General features: G+C 43.9%; 1 protein-coding gene across 1 annotated transcript in view; it reads right to left on the bottom strand.

Moving 5' to 3' along the window:
* Window positions 1–27,157, bottom strand: part of ENTPD3 (ectonucleoside triphosphate diphosphohydrolase 3) — a 77,023-nt gene that overhangs the window by 10,026 nt on the left and 39,840 nt on the right. The window contains exons 4-6 of the mRNA XM_073630329.1: window positions 13,124–13,274; window positions 12,759–12,918; window positions 3,339–3,569 (exon numbers count right to left, since the gene is read on the bottom strand). Of these exons, the coding sequence (XP_073486430.1) occupies window positions 3,339–3,569; window positions 12,759–12,918; window positions 13,124–13,274 (542 nt within the window). The remainder of the gene's footprint in view (window positions 1–3,338; window positions 3,570–12,758; window positions 12,919–13,123; window positions 13,275–27,157) is intronic.

Below are 27,157 nucleotides of genomic sequence, written 5' to 3'. Positions count from 1 at the left end.
AAATTATACAAACACAAAAGGGAATGAAAACAATACAAATTAAAGGGATTTCCAAGAAAAATGGAAAATCCACCGTTTGATTGGAGCCCCTCTGTGTTTTGTACCATAGAATGGTTGCCACTTCTCAGATTTAGAAAGCTGTTTAAATAGCTGAGACACAGACAGGCTGCTTCAGGAACTGATCTTACAAAAACTTGAGAACACTTCACTTTTAATACAAATAAGGATCAAGGTAGCAGCTTCAGGTGGTTAGCCCAGTCTTCCCTCTCTTAATACACATATAACTGCATATATAATACATTTAATGTATGTAGTATGTATGATAAAAGGCCCATTATCTTCTGGTGTGGAAATTGGATCCCATCTTCCCCTTGGGGATTCTACTATTATAGATACTATTCCATATATTTGACATGTAAAGTATTGAACTGTAGAGTAACTTATCAAAGTGACCTACTTTTATAGTGTTACTAAACTCAGGACTAGGTATAGGCGAACAGTTCGGCCCGAACTTATGCTCGGGCCGAACATTTGCCTGTTCGACCGTTCGCCGAACACCCAAATTTGCAGGGTGTTGGCTGGGTTTTCACCCCGATGAACACCCTCAGCGCTGTGCAGTGCATTCTGCGCCCTGATTGGGCAAAGCTTTGCCTAATCAGGGTGCAGTGTAAGCTGGTTGTTAAGGAGTGGAGCTGGGATGCTGGCCGCGGCATCCTTAACAACCAATGACCCCAGCAACCACAGCCCGGGGTTATGGGGAAGAGGCCCTTGTCTGCTTTTTTTTTTAAATGTTGGCATGGGGCATGGGGGGCATGGGGTTTCCCTAAAAAATCTATACCAGACCTGAAGGGCCTGGTCTGGACTGGGGGGGGATACCATGCCGTTTTTTTCTTCATTGACAAACCCATTGACACACTGCACTGACACACTACATTATACTGCAGTAAAACTCCACTGACGCACTTCAATATACTGCAGTAAAACTGCACTGATGCACTTCAATACAGGCATACCCCGATTTACATACCCTCACTTTATGTGCACTCGCGAGTATGGACAATTTGGCGTCTATGGGAAATCTTGGTCAGCTTGACATGGCACTACTCCCAAACCATAAGTGACAGGGACACCAAACTTGGGGAGCAACAAGAGGGGACACAGAACTACAACCTATCCAATTTTGGGGCCAGCTTGCCTAGGTAATTAGTTATACGGTATGCCTGTAAATGACTATTGCAATGCAGTACATGCATTGAAAAGTGAAAAAAAGGTAGCTTCACTTTAAATACATTTTTGTTTTACAAACATGCTCTGGTCCCATTGTGTACCTAAAAGTGGGGTATGCCTGTATACTGCAGTAAAAGTGCACTAACGCACTTCAATATATTGCAGTAAAAGTGCACTAATGCACTACAATATACTGCAGTATGTTGAAGTGCGTCAGAGCTATTTTACTGCAGTATATTGTAGTGCATTAGTGCACTTTTACTGCAATGCTCTGGTCCCATTGTGTACTTAAAAGTGGGGTATGCCTGTATACTGCAGTAAAAGTGCACTAACGCACTTCAATATATTGCAGTAAAGTGCACTAATGCACTACAATATACTGCAATAAAATACCCCTGACGCACTTGAACATACTGCAGTAAAAGTCCACCGACGCACTTCAATATACTGCAGTAAAAGTGAATGACGCACTTCAATATACTGCAGTAAAAATGCACTAACGCACTTCAATATACTGCAGTAAAATAGCCCTGACGCACTTCTAAATACTGCAGCAAAAGTGCACTAACGCAATGCAATATACTGCAGTAAAAGTTCCCTGACACTCTGCACTGACACACTTTAATATACTGCAGTAAACCTGCCCTGACACACTAACTGATTGGGCATAGTCATCATCACTTTCTCTAATCATGACTCTTACAGTGTTCTGTGCCCTAATTGGGCAAAGCCTTCATTGTTTCAGCCAATGGGCGAACAGCCAATGCTCGGACCGAACTTATGCACGGCCAGAACCATTCGCCCAACGCTACCCAGGACTCTGCATTCATTATATCGGGTCTCCCACAGTACACAGAACATGGGAATGCAATTATTTTAGTAAATACAAACTGTTTAATACCTTTTCTCATCAGCAGTATGTAGCAGTCTTGTGACTTCTACCAGTATCCAGCTGAGCACTGGTTAAAGCTTGAAGGAGGAGTTTTCATTCTCCTCTGACTGTCCTACGAGGCTGCATGGCTCCTAACCCCCTATCTGGACAGTGCTGATTGGTCCTGTGCTGATCACATGCACTCTCCCCCAGAAAAATAACTCTCTAGCAATACACAGCAAACTAAGCATGTACAGAGTGCACCCAAAGATGTGTGCTATCAGGAGATCCATTGGGCACTGTGGTAGAAGGGGAGGATCAGAGAAGACAGGCTCAAATAGCCTTTTTACACAATACACCAAATTAACCCCTTTGGTTCCACAGTGAGTATAACAAGCATGCTTTACTGCATATGTAGACTGATTTTACTGTTGTAGGTTTAGTAACACTTTTATTTCTGAAAATATTTCCATGATGTAAGTTTTAGCCCGGGGATTGTACAGTTTGGTCATTATCTACCTTATCTTTTACACTAAGGTTGTTTCCTGAAGCACAGGAATGTAGTGCCCATTCCTGTGTTCTCCCCTGCAGTGCGATTTTCAGCCCATTCATTTGAATTGGCTGAAATCGCACCAGATCACACAAAAAGTAGTGTGTGCACTACTTTTGAAAAACACACCGCACCAAATGGCATGGTACTGTAGTACTATGTAATCTGGTGCCAGCAAACTCACTGCATTTTCAATCTGCATTTGGGGTGCTGTGAATATATTGGCACCCACAGCAGATCACGAAGGCAGTGTTATTTTAACCAGTCCTATCAGCAAAGTCAATTAATCCAACACTCTCAACTATTTGAGACAAATGTCCATCTTTTATCACTCTTTTTTTTTTTTCCTGATGTCTGGGCCTATAAAAAAAAAAACACAATTTACCTGTCAAGTGTTATGCCACACTAAACCTTCCATCTAGTCTCTAAATTATTGTGTTTATTTAGAGATGTTGCATAAAGGAAAAAAGGAGTGGTGAAAAAAGCACTCACGGTTTTAACCTATCACTTTTGACATATTGATCCTTCATAGTCCGCATACCTGATGACGTAGTAGGAGTTTGTCCTTTGCCTACTTTGGTCTAAAGGTGTCCTCCTTTCTCATATTAGAACATTAGAAGGAGTTTGTGCATAGCGCTTCCCTGGCAGAGCACACACACATATACCATGTCTATGTACATATCCTAATACCTGAGCCAGTGATGCCAGCAGACGTTTTTCAGATTCATCTCTACCATAGCACTGAAAGCTGTGAGTGTATACATTGTATTTATAACCATATAGAGTCACTTCCAGTGTGTTGTTTGGGTTCTGTTCAGACTTCTCTGGAATAAAAGATATCTGCGTTGAGGCACCACCCAAATCCAAAGCTCCTGTTGTCTCTGCACCATCAGGATGTACCCATGTACTCCAAATGTTTTTCTAAAAGAAGAAAATATGATTATATACACATTCTATGTTTTATATAAACAGTCAATTATTAAATCAGTTTTGGTATGTTGCTCAACAAGGTAAGCATAGGTTTCAAGGAACTAAAGTATAACTATACGTTCACATTTGAAAAAACCAGAAGCAAAAAAATAGGCACATTTGGCACAGCTTTCACATAGAATAACACTATCAAACAGAAACTGCAGCCTTAGTAACTGTCTAGAGGAAGACAGAGTAAAGCAAACGCATAAACCTGAACTAAGAGCACAAGAACTACTCCAAAACACAATACAGCATGGATGATAATAGCTCCTAAAATGTAGTACAACATATAAAGAAAAATTAATATTATATAAAAGAATTATATAAACAATCAAAAGGAAAGAAAAAACTGCACTTAATTACAGTGAAACCAAACCATTATTTGTAAAAAGTGAAACCCATTGATCAAAACTGCAACTCTACTGTGAGATATAATCACAGTCATATCATATTCACGCTATACATAACACAACATCAGGGCCATCTTTAAGGCAGGGCAAAGGGGACAGCTGCCCTGGGCCCCTTCATTGTTGTGGGGCCCAAATCAGCTGCCTCATACTTGCCAACTATCCTGGTTTAAATTCCCATGTTCCTTGAAGTTTTAGTCCCCTGCTGTGTCCCGATATCTCAGTGTGAAGTTCTGTTACTAATGCTGCCCAGCTCTGCCCTATTCCTGTGTACAGATGACTCACCTGCAGACCCTGCGTTTACATGTAAATAACTTGCACTGAATGTAAACAGCGGAGGCATTAATATGTAAATAGCTGTGGACCGGCTGCATTTATATGTAAATAATATTCATGTGTATATCATGCCCCCCTGGGGTCACATCCACCATCACTTCTGCTGAATGCTGCCCACTGGGGAGGTAAAGGGGCATACTTGAAAGTCTTGCCTGCAACTGTGCTCATTGAGACTAACACCAAACTGTTCTGCAAAGGTAAGCAAATTAGAGGTGGAACCCTTTTTCAAAAAAAATGGTGCCACAGCACCCTGAATTTTGGTGCATGTGAATACACACATCTCAGCAGATGCGTGAGGGTGTCAGTAACAATCAATGGCACTGCTGTGTAACTGCTAAAGGGTAGCACGTTTCTGTGGTGTCAGGAAAGCAATTTTGCATGAATTCCCGGCACACACAAATATGAACACAGGCTAAATGTCTCAGTTACATTGGTGGCCAGTTTAAATCTCCTCATTACATTGGGGCTTGGTGTACAATCCCTTCATTCACACTAGTGGTCAGTGTGAATGTCCCCCTTAGAAGTGGTGGTTACTGTGAATGCATTAGTGATCAGTGTAAATCTGGTGGTCAGATCTTACCAATGTAAATGTTACATTGGTGGTCAGTGTAGAAACTCCTCTTTATATTGGTAAAAAAAATCCAAACTTGCATTTGTGGTCAGTTTTAAATCCTCCCTTACATTGGTGGCCCATGTAGAAGCCCCCCTTTAAATTGGGGGTGAATGTAAGTCCCCCTGTACATTGGTGGTCAGTGTAGAAATCCCCTTTTATTGGTTGTTGATGTAAAATCCCCCATTACATTGGTTGTCAGTGAAAATTCTTCATTACATTGCTGATCAGTATACATTTCCTTTTACATTGGTGTTAAGTGCAGAATTGAACTTACACTGGTGGTCAGTGTAAATCCCCTTTACATTGGTGGTCAGTGTAGATGCGTCACCTTACATGGTGGTCATTGTAAATTTCCCATTACATTGGTGGTCAGTGTAGAATCCCCCACTATATACTTGCCAAATATTTCCAGCTTTGCTCTAAATGATTCATAATTTGCCACAGTGTACTTCCCCCTAACAAATCCCACCCCCCACCACTGCCACTGATCACATTAACCCCCCAGCATTGCCACTGGTCACATCCCCCCTCACCACTTCCCCAGCATTTCCACTGATCCTAGGATTCCTATGAGTTTTATGTCTATTTTCTATTTTTCTGTCTATTGATGGGCCTCCCCAGTCCATGGTATGCAGGCAGTGAGGAGATGATGTACCTTTAGAAACCAATCAGTGAGCAGCAATGATCTGCACTAACCTCTTGCAACTAATCATTGAGTGGTAAGGATATGCAGTAACCTCTAGCAACCAATCAGTGAGCAGTAATAATGTGCAGTAACCTCTCGCATATAATTTGTGCGTGGCAAGGATATCCAGTAACTTCTAGCAAGCAATCAGTGAGCAGTGTTCATGTACAGTAATCTCTAGCAACCAATTAACAAGCAGCAGTCATGTGCTGTAACCTCCAATAATCAGTGAGCCATAATTTGTTCTGTAACCTCTAGCAGCCAGTCATTGAGCAGTAATTATACACTGTAACCTCTGGCAACCAATCACAATCGCTGCCTGATCTGATTCATTAAAATGATTTGGAGTCTAGCTGCTATTTACTGTATGTCTCAGGGCAGGTGGACAGCGAAATTGCATGTAGAAAATGTTTGCCCAGGGTCCAATCAATATTAAAGGTGGCCCTGCACAACATATAAATATAATGCACCAATAAGTGCAAAAATTGTAATAATTTCAGTAAAAAATATGATGAGAAGATGTAATCCAGTGAAAATACAAAATGAAAAATGTAAATAATAAAATAAAATCAAACACAATGAAATACAATTAAGTAAAGTCCTCTTCATATGTGACCGGGATATCAAAACAGTTGTGTGTAGACACCATCCGTCACCAAATGTGAAATCTTGACAGGAGCACCACCACCCGTGTATGGTAAAAATGCCTGCTTACCAGCTATATGGGACCTTATATGATAGAAGGTCAACAACGCTTGTGGCTACACACCCAGCCAGGGCCTTTCAAAATTGCTCTTATAGGATCCCCCCAGGGCCAAAGGTGCTGGTCATTCAGATATTGCAGCTAGCTTGCATAAAAATTACCCTGTCCACTATATCAAAACACCATGGGTATCCCCCATCACTTATTACCTCTCTTCCCACTAAATGCCTTGCATCTTGTTATCCCAGATATATTGCTGATGGAATGGCATGCTAGTGGCATCACCACTGTTGGAGATCTATTTCAAAGCTCCCTACTGCTTCCCTTTCCAACAACTACAAGCTAAGTATCAGATCTCATCCAAAGACTTTTTCAAGTACCCCAGGCTCCGCTTGGCTCTTTCCCATATACAGGTCAGAAAACCTCTTCTTCACAAACCTCCTCACATTCTACTATTGCTTATCTCCCCACAAGAGAGGTATCTCTCACATCTACAAGTACCTCACTGACTCTCCTCACGTACCAAAAACTTCTGCAATGGCGACGATCTCCCCAACTACCCCTATAGATCTCTCGCTGCATACTCCACTGGAAATCGCTCCAGAAAATCTTCTACAATTATCATGGGAGCTGGGCTGCATAAAAACAGGAAGCGTGATGCAGTCCATTAGCCTGAACCTTTGAGAAAGCTCATTGGGTGCTACGCGCGAGGTGGGCAGTGACGTAATCACGCTGGGACTAGGTGGAGCTGTGTATGCAGAGGATTGTATTGTGAAATGCTTGTTTTTTACTTCTGAAATGTGAGTGGATTTTTATATTGAAATTTTAACCATTTGCACTATGGTTCTTTCCGGTTGTCTCCTATATGATTGGCACCGTGCTGAGAGCTGCTGAGAGCCATGGATTTGGAGTGTACAGCCAGTGGGAGTGGTGCCATTTATAACACTGCAAAGCGCATATAGACATCCTTTAAAGAGTGAGGTCCATTCAAGCAGGTGAGAAGACACCCATAGGTGGGGTGAAGGGCACTGTGGTGATCAGTGGCAATTACTGAAGAGTTTCTGGTGTATTGGACTGCACTTTTTTTTTCACGGACATTGAATCTTTTATTGATGGACTGTATATATATTTAAAAGAAAAGATGGACACGTAAATTTTTTATATACAGTTGTGCTCATAAGTTTACATACCCTGGCAGAATTTATGATTTCTTACCCATTTTTCAGAGAATATGAATGATAACACAAAAACATTTATTTCACTCATGGGTAGTGTTATCCCCCGTACACACGATTGGACTTTCTGCCAACAAAACCCTGGATTTTTGTTCAAAGGATGTTGGCTCAAACTTGTCTTGCATACACACGGTCACACAAATGTTGGCCAACAATTACGAACGTGGGAACATTCTGACGTACAAGAGGTATGATGAGCCGAGAAAAAGGAAGTTCAATAGCCAGTGCGGCTCCTTCAGCTTGATTCTGAGCATGCGTGAACTTTTGTGCGTCGGACTTGTGTACACACGATCGGAAATTCCGACAACAAAGTTTCATTGGCGGAAAATTTGAGAATCTGCTAGCCAACATTTGTTGGCAGAAAGTCCGACAACAAATGTGTGATGGAGCATACACAGGGTATGCTCACATTCAACAGCCAACAAGCTCACATTCAACATTTGTTGTCGGAAAATCCGATCGTGTGTACGGGGCATTAGGCTGAAGCCATTTATTATCAATCAACTGTGTTTACTCTTTTTAAATCATAATGGCAACAGAAACTACCGAAATGACGCTGATCAAAAGCTTACATACCCTGGTGATTTTGGCCTGATAACATGCACAAAAGTTGACACAAGGGGGATTGAATGGCTATTAACCACTTAAGGACCGAACCTTTTTCTGAGATTTGGTGTTTACAAGTTACAAACAGTTTTTTTTTGCTAGAAAATTACTTAGAACCCCCAAACATTATATATATACTTTTCTAACACCCTAGAGAATAAAATGCGGTTGTTGCAATACTTTATGTCACACCGTATTTGCGCAGCGGTCTTATAAGCGCACTTTTTTGGAAAAAATACATTTTTTGAATTAAAAAATAAGACAACAGTAAAGTTAGCCCAATTTTTTTTTTTATATTGTGAAAGATAATGTTACACTGAGTAAATTGATACCCAACAAGTCACGCTTCAAAATTGTGCCCGCCTGTGGAATGGTGACAAACTTTTACCCTTAAAAATCTCCATAGGTGACATTTAAAAAATTTTATAGGTTGCATGTTTTGAGTTATAGAGGAGGTCTAGGGCTAGAATTATTGCTCTCGCTCTAACGTTAAAAAAAAACTAAAAAAAACTATGTCTTTAACGTGAATTGTTCTCTAGCTATGCTGGGAACTCTCCTCCAATGATCAGACTTGTCCTGACACCCCCCCTGTACGGCCATTCACTGGGAAATTCAGTGTACTGCTGTTTCTCCTCCCCCAGCTCACGTGCAGCTGAGAACAGAGGGAATGTGATCACTTATAAAAAAAAAAGGGGTGGGCATGTGTATAATTTTTTTTTATATTTATACACAAATGTTTTGCCTTTCTTTTCTATATTAAACTGAATGGGTTGTTTCACGTGGTGTAAGTTTACATTTACTTTACGAGATCATGTGCATATAACACTTGTGCTAAAGTTTACATTGGTTGCTAGAAAGTAGGCAGCTCATTCCACTTAGTTACCAGAATTACTAGGATGCAGGTGGCTTCTCCCACCGAGCGAACTTGCTTGCTAGGACACAGCCAGCTTTAGCCACCTAGCGTCCTTGGTTGCTAAGATGCAGAGAGCCCCAGCTGCCTAGTATTCTGGGTTGCTAGGATGCAGGCAGCCCCAGCAGCCTAGTGTCCTAGATTGCTAGAATGCAGTTGGCTCTAGCTCCTAGAATTGCCAGGGTAAATTTTAGGAACCTCATTCATCCTAATGCTGCCTACACATATTACAATCTGATGGTGCAATCCAGTGGCGGGTGGTGCTCCATCGGTCAGGAGGGGATGGCAGGCAGACCTGACCACAGACATCTCCCACCCGATTCTCCAGCCCGCCACCGCACACTAACCCTCCCTTCACCGTCGCTCAAGCCCGCCACTACACACCATACCCCCACCCCCCCAGTTGCCAGCTTGCTCACCCTCTGGCCCGCCAGGCCCCCGTCAGCCCTGCACTTACCCCATGCAAGTAACGGCTGCAGCAGCGGCCTCCACCCTCCATATTCTCCTTGTCCCGGCTGTCGCTTCTCCTCCCGACCAATTGGGTCTTTGGACTCCTGGCCAAAGAAGTAATGGCTGCAGCAGTGGCCTCCACCCTCAGTATTCTCCCTGTCCCAGCCGTCGTTTCTCCTCCTGACCAGTTGGGTCTTTGGACTCCCGGTCAATGGTGTCTTAAGACTCCTGGCCAACAACGGGGTCTCAGAACCCGCTTCTTGATTGGGCGGGAGGAGAATCAGGAAGACAATAGTTAATATTAATTCGCTATTGCCACACAACTGGGTGGGATTAGCCCCGAGCCCACCCTTTTTTGAAGTCAAGTAGAGCCTCTGGCTCTAATCACATGCTTCAAATGTGTCCGGCACCCTGCATGTAGATTAGGGGCTGGGCGCATGGCTTAGAAGGCACTCGCCCCTGAGCCCCTAAAGAACTGCTGCCACTGGTGCAATCTCTTTTAGATTTACAAACAACTATGTGGAGCAAGCACCTGACTGATTGTATATAAATTAAATAGATTGTTAAGGTAGACCCTATCACTACATAGTTGTTCAGAAAATAAAAAGCAGATTGTACAAAAATGATAAAGACTGCGCATGTGTAGCTTTAATCTTTGGCATTATACAAATGCGTAATGCAAGTGTCTTGGCTATAGTAGAACAGCAGAAGTGGCTTCAGAGAATTACAGCCTTAGATGATAGAGCCCCTAGTGTTCAGGGGGGCTCCATGGGACAGTTTAAAGGGAGCTCTGCATGCTGTTTCTCATCCCCTTGTCTTTTACAGATTGCTCCAAGAGATGGCAGCATGCAGAGATGCCCAGCAACCAGTGTCCCATTGGATGTTTTTTGATGGGCTGGTGCAGTACTCAGAAAATAAATAGTACTGTTTCCCGACTCCAGTAGCTGAGGAGAGAGAGTATCAGTGGGGGACAACAGTCTGCAGCTCCCACCCACCCTTCCTTTTTACTATTTTCCTTTTATCACATTGTTTTTTAGTGGGGGTTAGTCAAAATTAATGGGCTCAAATTGCATTGCACTGAATTGCATGTGAATTGCACAGGAATGCACTGCTGTTACTATATGACAGTTATATCATTGTACAGTACATCTATAATGCTTTTCTGATATATATGCATTATCTACTTTTAAGATGTATGTAAACCCTAACAATATTCTCTTGTTTTCTCCTGTTTGATCTGCTAAATATATAATTGAAAGCGTTTTGTTATATCTGTTCCATAAGTATAAAAATACTTGTTGATTTTGCCAGAAATGTGGTGATATCAACTTCCAGTGCACAAGAAGGGGTTGTGAAGATGAAGGCGGGGCGGGGGGGGGGGAGTGAGAAGAGATCTGTTCTCCTTGTAATTCATCAGAAATGAAATAGGCATGACTGACACCCTGGGGGTTATTTACAAAAGGCAAATCCACTTTGCACTACAAGTGCAAACTACAAGTGCAAAGTGCACTTGAAATTGCACTGAAAGTGCACTTGGGGTAGATCTGAGGGGTAGATCTGAAATGAGGGGAAGCTCTGCTGATTTTATCATCCAATCATGTGCAAATTAAAATGCTGTTTTTTATTTTCCTTGCATGTGCCCCTCGGATCTACAGCGACTGCAGAAAAAAAAAACTCTCCATGTCGACAGGTTTTTTTTCTGCAGTATATTTAAATGAATAAAACATGGGAACATGTGTGTGTATTGCAGAGATGTACTAGATGTTTTTTATTTATTTTTAGCTTTTTTAGCTTTATATGTGCTTAAATAAAACATCTGCTTTAATACAAATTAAAAAGCCTTGCACACTCCTAAAGCCTAAGTACAGTCAAAATTAGGGATCCACTGATATGAATGTATGAGTACCAATACTTTTATTTTTAGTACTCACTGACACCAACTACCAATACCTACCACAACTGTTTTGTTTATACTTCAGCTGTCAGCAATGGTACAAAGCACTGAAAAGTTATTTATAAATGAAATAAATAAATAAAAAATATTTTACTTTTTTTTTTTTTTTTTAATGTGAAACGTGTAAATATATGTTAAAGGTGTAAAAATATCAATGAACAAAGCAAAAAAAAGTTTTAATTATTAACAGTTTAAAAAAATATAAGTGAACAAAACAAAAATCAGCAGGAAAATAATAATTAAATGGAGGATAATAGGGAATTAATTAAGGCTGATTAGAGTAAATTAAAGGTTAATAAGAGGTTAAACAGAAGAACATTTAATAAAAAACAAAAAAAAGTTGCCCGGCTGCTTTTTTTTTTTACAGCTCCATTTGCTGAGACTTCAGTTACCCTTCAGCTGTCAACAGGGGAACTCTGTTTATCGGGTTGTTAAGAACGTGGCTGCTCTTTACACTTCAGCTGTCAGTGGGAGAATCTCGCTGTCAGCTGAAAGAACCGAGCCTGAAAGTATCAGTTTCAGATATCAGCACATTTGCACAAGTACTGATGCTTGTGAAAATCCTTAGTATCAGCACTGATACCAATATTGGTATCGGTGCAGCCCTAGTCAAAATAAAAACACAAAAATCAGACCAAAGGATATAGCCTAAATCAGTAAGATTTGTTCCTTATGCTGACACCTCTTCTGTTACATTAAATCTTCCTCCATCAATGCCCCCCATCCCCACCAGAGGTGTGGGGGCAGTCACAGGTTCTCATCAAGAGTGCACGACAATGCCCGCCTTTTCCGCCCAGCTCCTTCATTCATAGAAGCCAGTACTAAAGCTTCTATGAATCAAAAGCAATCTATGAATGAAGGGGGTGGTCCTTTCACCTATCCGCTGGTCTTCCATTGATGGATCACTTTTCATTAATAGAAGCTTTAGTACTGTCTTCTATGGCTGGTGGATCTGGGCAGAAAGTGTGGGTACAGTTGGGTACCCTTTATGGGATTCTGTGACAGCTCCCACAATTCTATTAACCCCTGCCACACCAGAAGATTATTGATTATACATCAATGGAGGAGGATTTTACCTAACAGAAGAGGCATCAGCACAAAGGATACATCCTACTGGCTGCAAGTTAATCTTTTTTGTGTTTTTTTTATTTCACTCATGCTTTATTACATTATTACATTTGTATACTGAAATAAGATAATGTGATGTCAAATATCATGGTATAGAAAGAATTCACACACCTCCAAGAAATTTCCCAGTAAGTAGTTGACTGTGATCCATCCGTAAACACCTTCCTCCTGACCAGTTATGATGTGAGCTCCTCTAAAATCAAAAGGCTGGGTTTGGAAGTAGTTCTCAATACTGGCAAGGACTCCTTGAGCAGCACTTTCATTTTTTAGCCTATGTGGTTTACAGGAGACAAAATGCTGAGAAACTAGAAATATTGATTTGCAATGCAGCCATAAACAAAAAAAGTAAGAGCTAGTATTTTCTGATCATAGACTTTGAATGTAAAATCAAATGTGTTGTGTGTGACTTGATATGTCTGATGCTGCTGTAGTGTCATTTATGGGAGGACACCTCTTTCTATAAACGAATCACTCACCGGAGAAGCCTCATTCCTGCAGTGGCTCCCAAATATGCCGGAGTGCTGTTTTGCTGATTATGTGGTATTGTATCTTTTACTTTCTTCATGCAGTTATCTATATTTTCTGCAGCTTTTTCAGGTTCAGCAGCATAACTGGAGATGCCAAGGCCTGAAGACAGCAAAAGTCAAATTATAACCCTAGCATGGTAATGTCCTTTAGGATTGTAATGTACCTTTTAACAGAACTGTTAAGTATTACCTGTCTTTAAGCCATGTATGGTTACTTAAAGTGAACATGTGCCCAGATCACGTACAATAAAAAGGTTTATACATTTTATATATGCAGCAAAGGCACTTTATTACAAGCCCTCGTTCATCAATGCATCTAAAGGCATTGTGGTGAAATTAATTTTTAAACTTTGCACAGAAATCTTATATTTCTTCTGAGAGCAGATCTTGTCAGCAGCTTGACAAAGGAGTGCAGCCGTCATGCCATTCACGGCTTGCTGACTCAGGAAACGTATCGCATGTGTGTGATGTCATCGCCCCTCGCCTGGATTGCTGTTTGCCTTCCAAGCCTCATTCTGGTATTCCTCCATCATTGCCGGTCGGTGGACACAGTGCATCTGAAAGACCAGTCTGATTACACATCCATGGCAGGGATGATCGACCTCATGGACCCCTCCAGTTACATCTGGGACTCTCATATGCCTTTTTAACTCAACACAAATGTGAGTGCAATCTCTGTTGCTGCTCTTTTTATTAAAATTGTTTTTAAGTCTGCACCCAGAGGCGCTTCCTTTTTTTGTTTCTTACAGTGTTTTTTGGGAATATGGTTTCCAATCCCATTGGAAGGCTGCCGTGAATGTGGGCTTTATACCTCATCATCGACTTTATGCACACCATCATGGACTACTATTATCTTTTCTTATCCCTTGTTCCAGTTCGTCATTTATATGCATAATATTGTCATTTATGTGGATTATTGCTTTTAACCTTTGCGCCAAACACTTGTTATATTCTCACATGTAACCAGCAAGTGTTTCTAAGCTGTTAGAAACCAATTGAAACCCAACTTCAGAGCCTTTGTATGGATCTTTGAGAAATAATTACTTAATCTCTCAAGCAGCTAGAGATGTGAGTGAGAGCTTATTTTAAAGTGTGTTTACTGCTTGTTAAGTATATGTAAATAATTGAAGAGTTAGGACCTGGGTCTGAACCTGCAACCCCTGCTGTGTCTGGCAATGTCTCTTCTTGCTGAGCCTCCTGAGATGCTGAACAGCATCCTTTCTGATCCTTTGAACAATCCTGCCTTGTGCCTTTTTTCTACAGAACCTTGAACGCCTTGTTTCTCCCATGAACTTCGTATTTAAGCCATGACTTTGCCCATCCTGTTTGCCAGATTTTTGTGCTCTCTTCAGCCAAATCGCACTCTTGTCGCTCCTGCTGCCATCTGTATCTCTTCTACCACTCATTACCCACTTTTGGCTTGATTGTCGCCTATGCTTCTGCTTAATCCCAACCTGTGACCATTGTTACTGACCTTTGGCTTGTTCACTGACTACGATTCTGCTTGATCCCTACCTGTTATATCTGCTATTGGACCTAGGTTTGCTCACCTTCTGGTGGTGCAATCCTGAGGACTGCAACTTGGTACTTACATGCAGCAAAACCCAGCTCCACCACCAGGAGCTCTGGTGAATACCGGTTAGTGTTTGGACGCCACACCTCGGGTGAGTCATCCGCCAAGATGACCTGCTGCTGAACTTATCCAGCTGGTTTAGCTACTGGCTTCCCAACCTGACCCCTGACTTTTACGTAAAGTGGTATTAAACCCCAAAACAAAAATTGTGCATATTGCAGCTTACCATTTTTTAGATGCGAAGGCTTCATTAATTTTCAATTTTAACCTCTTCCCATCTGCGTTATAGCTGAATGACGGCTACAGCGCAGACCTACTTTGCTGGGAGGCCGTCAATAGACATCCTCCCATTTGCACGCTCCCCACGCCCCCCTGCATGGCACGTGCGGTGTGCGCTGTGGTCACCAAGTTAATGAGACTCGGGTGATCACAGATCAGAGTAAGGGGCTGGTCCCAACCCCTTACCATGTGATCAGCTGTCAGACAATGACAGCTGATCACATGATGTAAACAGAAGATGGGTAATAAACAGAAGATCGGTAATCTTTTTTTTTCTCCTCACGCTGACAGTGTGAGGAGAAAAAAAAGCCGATCACCGACTTCTGCGTAAGGTAAATCAGCCCCGAAGAGAAAGATGCACAGCCATCTCATCTGTGCCCACCAGTGCCGCCTGTCAGTGCCACCTGCCAGTGCCCACAGTGCATAACAGTGCCACAAATCTGTGCCCACCAGTGCATAACAGTGCCAGCAATCAGTGCCATATATCAATGCCCACCAGTGGTGCTAATCAATGCCTCACTAGTGCCATCTAGTAGTGCTGCCTATCAGCGCCACCTACCAGTGCCGATCAGTGCCCATCACTGCCACCCATCAGTGCCCATCATTGCCACCCATCAGTGCCCATCACTGCCACCTATCAGTGCCCATCAGGGCCAGCTATTAGTGCCATCTATCAGTGCGACCTATTAGTGCTCTTCAGTGCCACCTATCAATGCCCTTCAGTGCCGCCCATCAGTGCCACCCATCAATGCCACCTCTCAGTGCCCACCAGTGCCACCTCTCAGTGCCCACCAATGCCACCTCATCAGTGCCCACCAGTGCCGCCTATCAGTGCCCATCAGTGCCGCCTTATCAGTCCCCACCAGTGCAGCCTATCGGTGCCCATCAGTGCAGCCTCATCAGCGTACATCAATTAAGGAGAAAAATTACCTGTTTGTAAAATTTTATAACAAAGTTTAAAACTTTTTTGTATTTTTTTCTAAATTTTCAGGCTTTTTAAATTTTTTTAATAAAAAATAAAAAACCCAGAGGTGATCAAATACCACCAAAAAAATCTCTATTTGTGGGGAAAAAATGATAAAAATTTCATTTGGGTACAGTATTGTATGACTGCGCAATTGTCGTTCAAAGAGCGACAGCGCTAAATGCTGAGAATTGGTATGGGCAGGAGGGGGCTTTAAGTGCCCAGTAATCAAGTGGTTAATACTTGTTTTCCCTTTGTTTTAACCTGGTGATACAGCCAGTAATCAAATTGGAAAAATTCTGTGAGCCACAATGATCTTATGCCTTGCTTGTGCTACCTCCAGCTGCATGCGCTAATCACGCTTCATATAACGTGCATAGGATAAATTTACAAGTTATGCGCTGCGCTTGGGTGACCCCAAAAACAAAATTAATAATAACCAACTCTGTGCTTACTAGTGCGATAATATTAAATACAAATAATATGGATGTTGAATAAATAAACAAGGTGTGAAAAAACAAGTGCTGGTTACACCATAAATTAGTGCTTAATAGTGCTTTGGTACACCATACATAGTGTCTTAATCAACATAAAAAGTGCTTAGTGCTCAATATAAAGTATCCTGCTTGTTTAAATGAAAAAACTAATAAATAATAAATAATGAAAAAAAGTTCTCTTTGGCACTCTAAATAGTGCGTGCAAATAGAGTCCAGCTGTGATAATAAAACAATGCGTGCAGGTGGTGTTCAGCTGTGACAACAATTCAACATCATGCCGAAGATATCCTGAGTGCTGCAAAACATGCTCCGGTGCTCCTTCGCGACTCCCTTAAGCTAATGTGCTCACCTCAGAGCGTGTGACTTAGCTGCTACCCTGAGTCCAAATATGCTTTGGAGCCACCCCTGGGCTCAGTCTCAGTGTTTGCTGCACTCCTCCAGCTGGAAACAATGTGGCTCCATACATATAAATGAAAAGGAAACTATATAGTGTAATATAGTCAAAATACTTTTATTAAAAGAAAACGCTCCCCACATCGGGGTACTCACATGGCACTGGTGCGTCAGTGCACCATACTATAACGGCTTTCTATGCAAAATCACTGGATGTTTGGTGCAGTATGCTGTGCTGGGACAGCGCTGGTGTAAAGTCCATGTCAGTCTCTATGTCCTGGCCCCTCCCCTACGCGTCTTCGACACAGGGATCATGTGTCATCATCAGGGGGATCCCCTGATCCAAAGAGAACTTTTTTTCATTATTTATTATTTATTAATTTTTTCATTTAAACAAGCAGGATACTTTATATTGAGCACTAAGCACTTTTTATGTTGATTAAGACACTATGTATGGTGTAACAAGCACTATTAAGCACTAATTTATGGTGTAACCAGCACTTGTTTTTTCACACCTTGTTTATTTATTCAACATTCATATTATTTGTATTTAATATTATCGCACTAGTAAGCACAGAGTTGGTTATTATTAATTTTGTTTTTGGGGTCACCCAAGCGCAGCGCATAACTTGTAAATTGATACAGCCAGTAATGCCGTGTACACACGAGCGGAATGTCCGACAGAAAAAGTCTGACAGAGGCTTTTCATCGTCTATTCCAATCGTGTGTATGCCTCATCGGACTTTTTTTTTTTGAAAATTCTGACGGACCTAGAAATAGAACATGTTCTCAATCTTTCCGACGGAACCAATTCCTATCGGGAAAAACGATCGTCTGTATGCTGTTCCGACGGACCAAAAACAACGCATGCTGTGAAGCAAGTACAAGACGGAAGCTTGGGTTCTGGCTTTTTAACTTCCTTTTTCTAGTCCCGTCGTACGTGCTGTACGTCACCTCATTCTGGACGGTCGGACTTTGGTTTGGCCATGTGTTGGCAAGACCGCTTGAATGGAATTCCGTTGGAGTTCCATCGGAGAAACCTTCGGAGTTTATTCCGACGGCAAAACCGGTCGTGTGTACAGGGCATAAGTCTTTTTTTTAACAGACCAAGCTTTCCAGAAAAGTGGCCATTAGAGGGTTGAGACAAATCACTTAAACACTGAAAGGGGTACTCTTACAATGGTCAGATTTTATTAATTTACAGTATCTCACAAAAGTGAGTACACCCCTCACATTTTTGTAAATATTTTATTCTATCTTTTCACGTAACAACACTGAAGAAATGACACTTTGCTACAATGTAAAGTAGTGAGGGCATAGCTTGTATAACAGTGTACATTTGCTGTTCCCTCAAAATAACTCAACACACAGCCATTAATGTCTAAACCACTGGCAACAAAAGTGAGTACACCCCTAAGTGAAAATGTCCAAATTGGGCCCAATTAGCCATTTTCCCTCCCCGGTGTCATGTGACGCGTTTGTGTTACAAGGTCTCAGGTGTGAATGGGGAGCAGGTGTGGTAAATTTGGTGATATCACTCTCACTCTCTCATACTGGTCACTGGAGATTCAACATGGCACCTCATGACAGAGAACTCTCTGAGGAAAAGAATTGTTGTTCTACATAAAGATGGCCCAGGCTATAATAAGATTGCCAAGACCCTGAAACTGAGCTGCAGCATGGTGGCCAAGACCATACAGTGGTTTAACAGGACAGGTTCCACTCAGAACAGGCCTCGCCATGGTCGACCAAAGAAGTTGAGTGCACGTGCTCAGCGTCATATCCAGAGGTTGTCTTTGGGAAATAGACATATGAGTGCTGCCAGCATTGCTGCAGAGGTTGAAGGGGTGGAGGGTCAGCCTGTCAGTGCTCAGACCATACGCTGCACACTGCATCAAATTGGTCTGCATGGCTGTCATCCCAGAAGGAAGCCTCTTCTAAAGATGATGCACAAGAAAGCCCGCAAACAGTTTGCTGAAAACAAGCAGACTAAGGACATAGATTACTGGAACATTGTCCTGTGGTCTGATGAGACCAAGATAAACTTATTTGGTTCAGATGGTGTCAAGCGTGTGTTTCAGCAACCATGTGAGGAGTACAAAAACAAGTGTGTCTTGCCTACAATCAAGCATGGTGGTGGGAGTGTCATGGTCTGGGGCTGCATGAGTGCTGCCAGCACTGGGGAGCTGCAGTTCATTGAGGGAACCATGAATGCCAACATGTACTGTGACATACTGAAGCAGAACATGATCCCCTCCCTTCGGAGGCCGGGCCACAGGGCAGTATTCCAACATGATAACAACCCCAAACACACCTCCAAGATGACCACTGCCTTGCTAAAGAAGCTGAGGGTAAAGGTCATGGACTGGCCAAACATGTCTCCAGACCTAAACCCTATTGAGCATCTGTGGGGCATCCTCAAACGGAAGTTGGAGGAGCGCAAGGTCTCTAAAATCCACCAGATCTGTGATGTCGTCATGGAGGAGTGGAAGTGGACTCCAGTGGCAACCTGTAAAGCTCTGGTGAACTCCATGCCCAAGAGGGTTAAGGCAGTGCTGGAAAATGATGGTGGCCACACAAAATATTGACAGTTTGGGCTCAATTTGGACATTTTCAGGGGAGTACTCACTTTTGTTGCCAGCGGTTTAGACATTAATGGCTGTGTGTTGAGTTATTTTGAGGGGATAGCAAATTTACACTGTTATACAAGCTGTACACTCACTACATTGTAGCAAAGTGTCATTTTTTCAGTGTTGTCACATGAAAAGATATGATAAAATATTTTGTGAGATACTGTATGTAAAACCATTATCCCAAAAAGAAAAAAAAAAAAACTTTTCCTGAAACCGCTGTTACTCAGTCTCCAGCTGACAGTGAGACACGTAACTACACATTGTATCAACCAATGGAATTGCATTGCCTAATATATTTTGGTCATTGTGTAGCCATCTGGAAACATTTGTTTTATGCCCCGTACACACGGTCGGATTTTCCGACAGAAAATGTGTGATAGGACCTTGTTGTCGGAAATTCCGACCGTGTGTAGGCTCCATCACACATTTTCCATCTGATTTTCCGACAAGGTTTGAGAGCAGGCTATAAAACTTTCTGACAACAAAATCCGTTGTCGGAATTTCCGATCGTGTGTGCACAAATCCGACGCACAAAGTGCCACGCATGCTCAGAATAAATAAAGAGATGAAAGCTATTGGCTACTGCCCCGTTTATAGTCCCGACGTACGTGTTTTACATCACCGCGTTCAGAATGATCGGATTTTCCGACAACTTTGTGTGACCGTGTGTATGCAAGACAAGTTTGAGCCAACATCCATCGGAAAAAATCCTAGAATTTTGTTGTCGGAATGTCCAATCAATGTCCGATCGTGTGTACGGGGCATAATACTTTGCTTTTCATATGAGTATCTGACCGCCTCCAGGAGCCAACCTATGTCTTCAGTTCATTTCCAGTTCCTTAGATCTGTCAGCGGTCACGGCTTTGCAACTTCAGCTCCCCTCTCCCATTTCCCAAGTACTGTTCCCAATAGTAGTGTCACCTCAGCCTGGACTGAACCCTGACATTTTGCAACGGCTGTTGCTTTCATTCAATCCAGTGTACAGGACTGCTTGGCCCGGTGGTGCTATTCCCCTCCATTTGCACTTACATATAATGCTATATAGGATAATTTTGGATGCATGGATGGTGTCTAGACGCTCTGTTTGTGTTTGTCTTTGTCCCCAGATAACATTGTCTTTAGATGGTGTAAGGTGCAGGATTTGTTATTTTTTATGCGATTTTTGTAATTATTTTTCAATAAAATTTATTTTTGATATTTATTAACTCTATCTGGATATTATTTCCCTGGGCTCTATCAGTGTGGCCTCCTCTCTGGTACAGTATTTTACTATTTTTACATACCTCAGTTCATCCTATTAGACATATGCGGTTCGTTTCATTCCGAATTGAAATTTGGACTCATTTTTTGTTGTTCGGAAATTCAGATGTATCCGAAATACCGAATTACAATAGTAACGGATTTAAAAAAATCCGAAATTACAAACCAAAGTTCGGATGAAATTCGATTTTAATTCGAAACAAATTTTAAACGAAATCGAATTCGAAAAAATTAGAAATTGATTTTCGAAAAAAGAATACAATGGAATGAATAGTAAAGTATAGAATAGAATTTAATAGAATAGAATAGGGATGAGCTTCGTGTTCGAGTCGAACCCATGTTCGACTCGAACATCGGCTGTTCGATCGTTCGCCGAATTGCGAACGTTATGGGCCGTTCGCGCTAAATTCGTGTGGCGCATCACGGCCCATAATTCACTGCGGCATCGCAGTGCATTGCTGGCTGATGATTGGCCAAGCATGCACTATGACCCGCATGCTTGGCCAATCACAGCGCCGTCAGTAGAGAGAGCTGTAATTGGCCAAAGCCAGGGTGGCTTTGGCCAATTATGGCTCAGGGGATTTAGTACACACCCCACACTATATAAGGCCGCCTGCACGGCGGCCCTGTGTAGTGTGTGTTCCGGTGTGCTGAGAGATAGAGAGAGAGAGAGACAGTGTCATTTGATTTGAGTTAGATAGATTAGGCAGAACAGTCAGTCAGTTAGCTGCACTTACAGTGTATTGTGTATATATATGCATCCCAGGTGTTGCATATATATATATACACTGTATTCAGTTTAGCTAGATCCGTTCCTGTTATCTTCTATCTAGACTATTTACATTTAATGCAGTGCGTCCTGCTCACAGTGTTCAGCTAGATCCGTTCCTGCTATTTACATTTAGTGCAGTGCGTCCTGCTCACAGTGTTCAGCTAGATCCGTTCCTGTTATCTTCTAGACTATTTACATTTAGTGCAGTGCGTCCTGCTCACAGTGTTCAGCTAGATCCGTTCCTGCAATTTACATTTAGTGCAGTGCGTCCTGCTCACAGTGTTCAGCTAGATCCGTTCCTGCTATTTACATTTAGTGCAGTGCGTCCTGCTCACAGTGTTCAGCTAGATCCGTTCCTGCTATTTACATTTAGTGCAGTGCGTCCTGCTCACAGTGTTCAGCTAGATCCGTTCCTGCTATTTACATTTAGTGCAGTGCGTCCTGCTCACAGTGTTCAGCTAGATCCGTTCCTGTTATCTTCTAGACTATTTACATTTAGTGCAGTGCGTCCTGCTCACAGTGTTCAGCTAGATCCGTTCCTGCAATTTACATTTAGTGCAGTGCGTCCTGCTCACAGTGTTCAGCTAGATCCGTTCCTGCTATTTACATTTAGTGCAGTGCGTCCTGCTCACAGTGTTCAGCTAGATCCGTTCCTGCTATTTACATTTAGTGCAGTGCGTCCTGCTCACAGTGTTCAGCTAGATCCGTTCCTGCTATTTACATTTAGTGCAGTGCGTCCTGCTCACAGTGTTCAGCTAGATCCGTTCCTGCTATTTACATTTAGTGCAGTGCGTCCTGCGCACAGTGTTCAGCTAGAGCCGTTCCTGCTATTTACATTTAGTGCAGTGCGTCCTGCTCACAGTGTTCAGCTAGATCCGTTCCTGTTATCTTCTAGACTATTTACATTTAGTGCAGTGCGTCCTGCTCACAGTGTTCAGCTAGATCCGTTCCTGCTATTTACATTTAGTGCAGTGCGTCCTGCTCACAGTGTTCAGCTAGATCCGTTCCTGTTATCTTCTAGACTATTTACATTTAGTGCAGTGCGTCCTGCTCACAGTGTTCAGCTAGATCCGTTCCTGTTATCTTCTAGACTATTTACATTTAGTGCAGTGCGTCCTGCTCACAGTGTTCAGCTAGATCTGTTCCTGCTATTTACATTTAGTGCAGTGCGTCCTGCTCACAGTGTTCAGCTAGATCCGTTTCTGTTAAATTCCTACTGACCGGCAGGCTTGTCTGGTTACAGTATATAAAGCTACCTGAAGAAAATTACAGGTGTTCTATTTGATCCTATTAGTACCACGGTCAGGCAGCTAGACTATTTACATTTAGTACAGTGCGTCCTGCTCACAGTGTTCAGCTAGATCCGTTCCTGTTATCTTCCTACTGACAGGCAGGCTTGTCTGGTTACAGTATATAAAGCTACTTGAAGAAAATTACAGGTGTTCTATCCCAGCTTAGTGCAGCTACAGGCCATTAGTATGTCTGGAAGGCCAAGAAGGAGAGGCAGACAGTCACAAGCCAATAAGAGAGGGCAAGCAGGCTCTGTGTCTAGTGCTGGTCGTGGAGACGGTGCATCCTCATCAGCACGTGGCCATGGGACACGCTTGGCCTTTTTTTCGGCAGCTGGCCATGTTGAGCCGCAACATGCGGAAGACTTGGTCGAGTGGATGACCAAGCCGTCCTCATCCTCCTCATCCTCTCTCACCCATGCCCAGGGTGCTTTGTCTGGCAAAGCAGCGGCCTCTTCCCTCAGCTCAATGTCATCAGTGACTCCTTCCCTAGCTCCACCATGTCCTCATGAGGATTCCCTCGAACTGTTTGACCACAGTGTTGGGTACATGCTCCAGGAGGATGCCCAGCGTTTGGAAGGCTCTGATGACGATACTGAGCTCGATGAAGGCAGTAACATGAGCGCGGACAGAGGGGGTGCCCAAGAAGGACAGCAATCTGGCAGTCATGCTCCCCCTGCTGCAGCATACTGCCAGGTTTGCTCCAGTGATGAGGAGGGAGGGGATGATGAGGTCACTGACTCAACGTGGGTGCCTGATAGGAGAGAGGAGGAGGAGGAGGAGGAGGAGGAGGAGGCGGCAGCACATCACCAACGAGGCAGGATGCCCTCCAGGGGCCAGCCTAAGGGCAGCACATTGACTGCATCACACCCCAAAGCTCCACATGTGCAGGGCGCTGCAGTCTCTGCGCGTTATTCAAAAAGTTCTTTGGTGTGGGCCTTTTTTGAGACGAGTGCATCAGATCGCACCGCTGCTATTTGCAACATATGTCTCAAGCGTATCTCGCGTGGCCAAAATATCTCCCGCTTGGGTACCACATGCTTGACCAGACATATGTTGACCTGCCATGCAGTTCGTTGGCAAGCGTATCTAAAAGACCCACACCAAAGAACAAAGAGGATCTCTCCTTGCTCCTCATCAGCTGAGATTTCCAACCCCACTAGACCTTCAGTCCTCTCTGAGACCTGCAGTGAGAGGAATGAAGGTGTAGAATTAGGTGTGTCACAGCCAAGTACTTGTGGGCAATCTGCTTTTGGTACACCGACGTCAGATTGTACCAGGCAAATTTCCCTGCCCCAGCTGCTGCACCGCCGAAAGAAGTTTGCTCCCAGCCATCCACATGCCCAGCGGTTGAATGCTAGCTTGGCAAAATTGCTAGCACTTCAACTGCTGCCTTTTCAGTTGGTAGACTCTGCCCCCTTCCGTGAGTTTGTGGAATGTGCGGTTCCTCAGTGGCAGGTACCCAAACGCCACTTTTTCTCACGGAAGGCGATTCCGGCTCTCTACCGGCATGTGGAAGGCAATGTCCATGCCTCGCTGGACAGGGCGGTCAGCGGTAAGGTGCATAAAACCGCTGACTCATGGTCCAGCAGGCATGGACAGGGACGTTACCTAAGTTTCACGGCGCATTGGGTGACTCTGCTGGCAGCTGGGAAGGATGCAGGACAAGGTGCAGTAGTGTTGGAGGTTGTTCCGCCACCACGCCTCCAAAATGCTGATTGTGACACACCTCTCTCCTCCACCCCCTCCTCTTCTTCTTCCTCCATGGCCTCTTCCTCGGAACCAGCGGTGCTCCGTAGGCGTTCAAGGGGCTACGCAAGTACGCAGGCCAAAAGATGCCATGCGGTGCTTGAGCTGGTGTGCTTGGGGGACAGGAGCCACACTGGGGCAGAGGTTCTGTCAGCTCTGCAGGGGCAGGTTCAGAGGTGGTTGACGCCACGCCAACTTAAGGCAGGAATGGTGGTTTGCGACAATGGCACCAACCTCCTCTCTGCCCTCCGACAGGGACAAATGACCCATGTGCCCTGTTTGGCTCACGTCCTTAACTTGGTGGTGCAGCGGTTCTTGGGCAGGTACCCGGGCTTACAGGATGTCCTGTGGCAGGCCAGGAAAGTCTGTGTGCATTTCCGCCGGTCATATAATGCCAGTGCTCGGCTGACGGACCTCCAAAAGGAGTTTAACCTGCCCAAGAACCGCCTAATCTGTGACATGCCCACCAGGTGGAACTCAACGTTGGCCATGCTGCAGCGGCTGCACACGCAGCAGAGGGCCATCAATGAGTACCTGTGCGACTATGGCACCAGGACAGGGTCAGGGGAGCTTGGTTTTTTTTCCCCACGCCAGTGGGCCATGATCAGGGATGCATGCACTGTCCTGTCACCATTCGAGGAGGCCACGAGGATGGTGAGCAGTGACAGTGCATGCATCAGTGACACTGTCCCCCTTGTCCACCTGTTGGAGCACACGCTGCGTGGAATAATGGACAGGGCACTTGAGGCAGAACAGAGGCAGGAAGAGGAGGACTTCCTTAGCTCTCAAGGCCCCCTTTATCCAGACAGTGTTCCTGCGTGCCCGCCGATCACACAGGAAGAGGACGAGGAGGAAGAGGAGGAGGAGGAAGATTGTGTCAGTATGGAGGTGGAGCCTGGCACTCAGCATCAGCAGCAGTCTTTAAGGGATCAGTCCCAAGAAACACATGGACTTGTACGTGGCTGGGAGGAGGTGGCTGCGGACCATGTCGTTCTTAGTGACCCAGAGGACTCCGGACCGAATGCCTCAGCAAACCTACGCTGCATGGCCTCCCTGATCCTGCAAAGCCTGCGTAAGGATCCTCGTATTCGTGGTATCAAGGAGAAGGACCAATACTGGCTGGCAACCCTCCTTGATCCACGTTACAAGGGTAAGGTTGCGGACCTTATCTTGCCATCGCAGAGGGAGCAGAGGATGAAACATCTTCGGGAGGCCTTGCAGAAAGGTCTGTGCAACGCGTTCCCAGAGACTGGGAGGTTACAAACTCCTGTTTCTGGACAACGTGTTGCTGAGGCTTTGGTCAGTCAAAGAAGGAGCGGTGGAGAAGGTGGCCGTCTGACCGATGCGTTCAGACAATTTTTTGGTCCGCAGCCCCAAGGTATGATCGGTTCCAGCAACCATCGCCAGCGTCTGTTTTACATGGTGCAGGAATACCTAGGGGCAAGATCAGACTTGGACACCTTTCCCACCGAAAATCCTCTGGGTTACTGGGTCTTGAGGATGGATCACTGGCCAGAGCTTGCACAGTATGCAATTGAGCTACTGGCCTGTCCTGCATCCAGCGTTCTTTCGGAACGCACATTCAGTGCTGCTGGAGGCGTGGTAACCGATCACAGGGTGCGTCTGTCCACCGACTCGGTCGATCGGCTGACCTTCATAAAAATGAATGAGTCTTGGATCACCACCAGCTACCAAGCACCTGATGCTGATGTAACCGAATAATTTTTTTTGAAATCTCAGATCCCTTCAAAGACTGCCTATGCTGATGCTGAGTGACTATCCCTGAGTAATTATCCTCTTCCTCCTCAATCATCACGCTGATAGCTTGTAAGAACATTTTTGGTTCTGGGCGCCACCACCAGTGCCTAAGGCACAATTTTTCAGCCCCTGTTTAACAGGGGCGTGTAATTACAATTTTTGATGTAATACTTTGCAGCAGGGCTCGTTCCTGCATTCCAACTAGAGTGTCTGTGAGGGGTTGCAGTGTTGTGGCACCAGCACCAGTGCCTAGGGCCCAATTTTTCTGCCCCTGTCTAACAGGGGCGTGTAATTACAATTTTTGATGCAATACTTTGCAGCAGGGCTCGTTCCTGCGTTCCAACTAGAGTGTCTGTGAGGGGTTGCAGTGTTGTGGCACCAGCACCAGTGCCTAAGGCCCAATTTTTCTGCCTCTGTCTAACAGGGGCGTGTAATTACAATTTTTGATGCAATATTTCACAGCAGGGCCCTGTGAGGGCTTACAGTGTTGTGGCCACAGCAACACCTAAGGCCCAAATTTCTGCTGAGTATATAGGGCAGGACCCTACTTTCAAACATCTAACTTACAAACGACTCCTACTTGCAAACGGAAGGAGACAACAGGAAGTGAGATGAAATCTACCCCTAGGAAGGGAAATTCTCTCCTGTAAGAGTTAATATGGGAAAACAATTTCTCCTTTCCACTGATGCTTTCCAATCCTTGTTCCACAAAAAAACCCAAATTTTCAAAAAACATTTTTCATTGGGACAAAAAAGTGAGGTGAAATCTTCTGAAGAGGAGGAAAGACAGCAAAAACAAATGTCACAGGGGTGATA

This window comes from Aquarana catesbeiana, linkage group LG05 (genome assembly GCF_042186555.1).
Source record: "Aquarana catesbeiana isolate 2022-GZ linkage group LG05, ASM4218655v1, whole genome shotgun sequence".
NCBI classification, from domain to species: Eukaryota; Metazoa; Chordata; class Amphibia; order Anura; family Ranidae; genus Aquarana; species Aquarana catesbeiana.
This window is presented reverse-complemented; position numbering and strand designations above follow the sequence as displayed.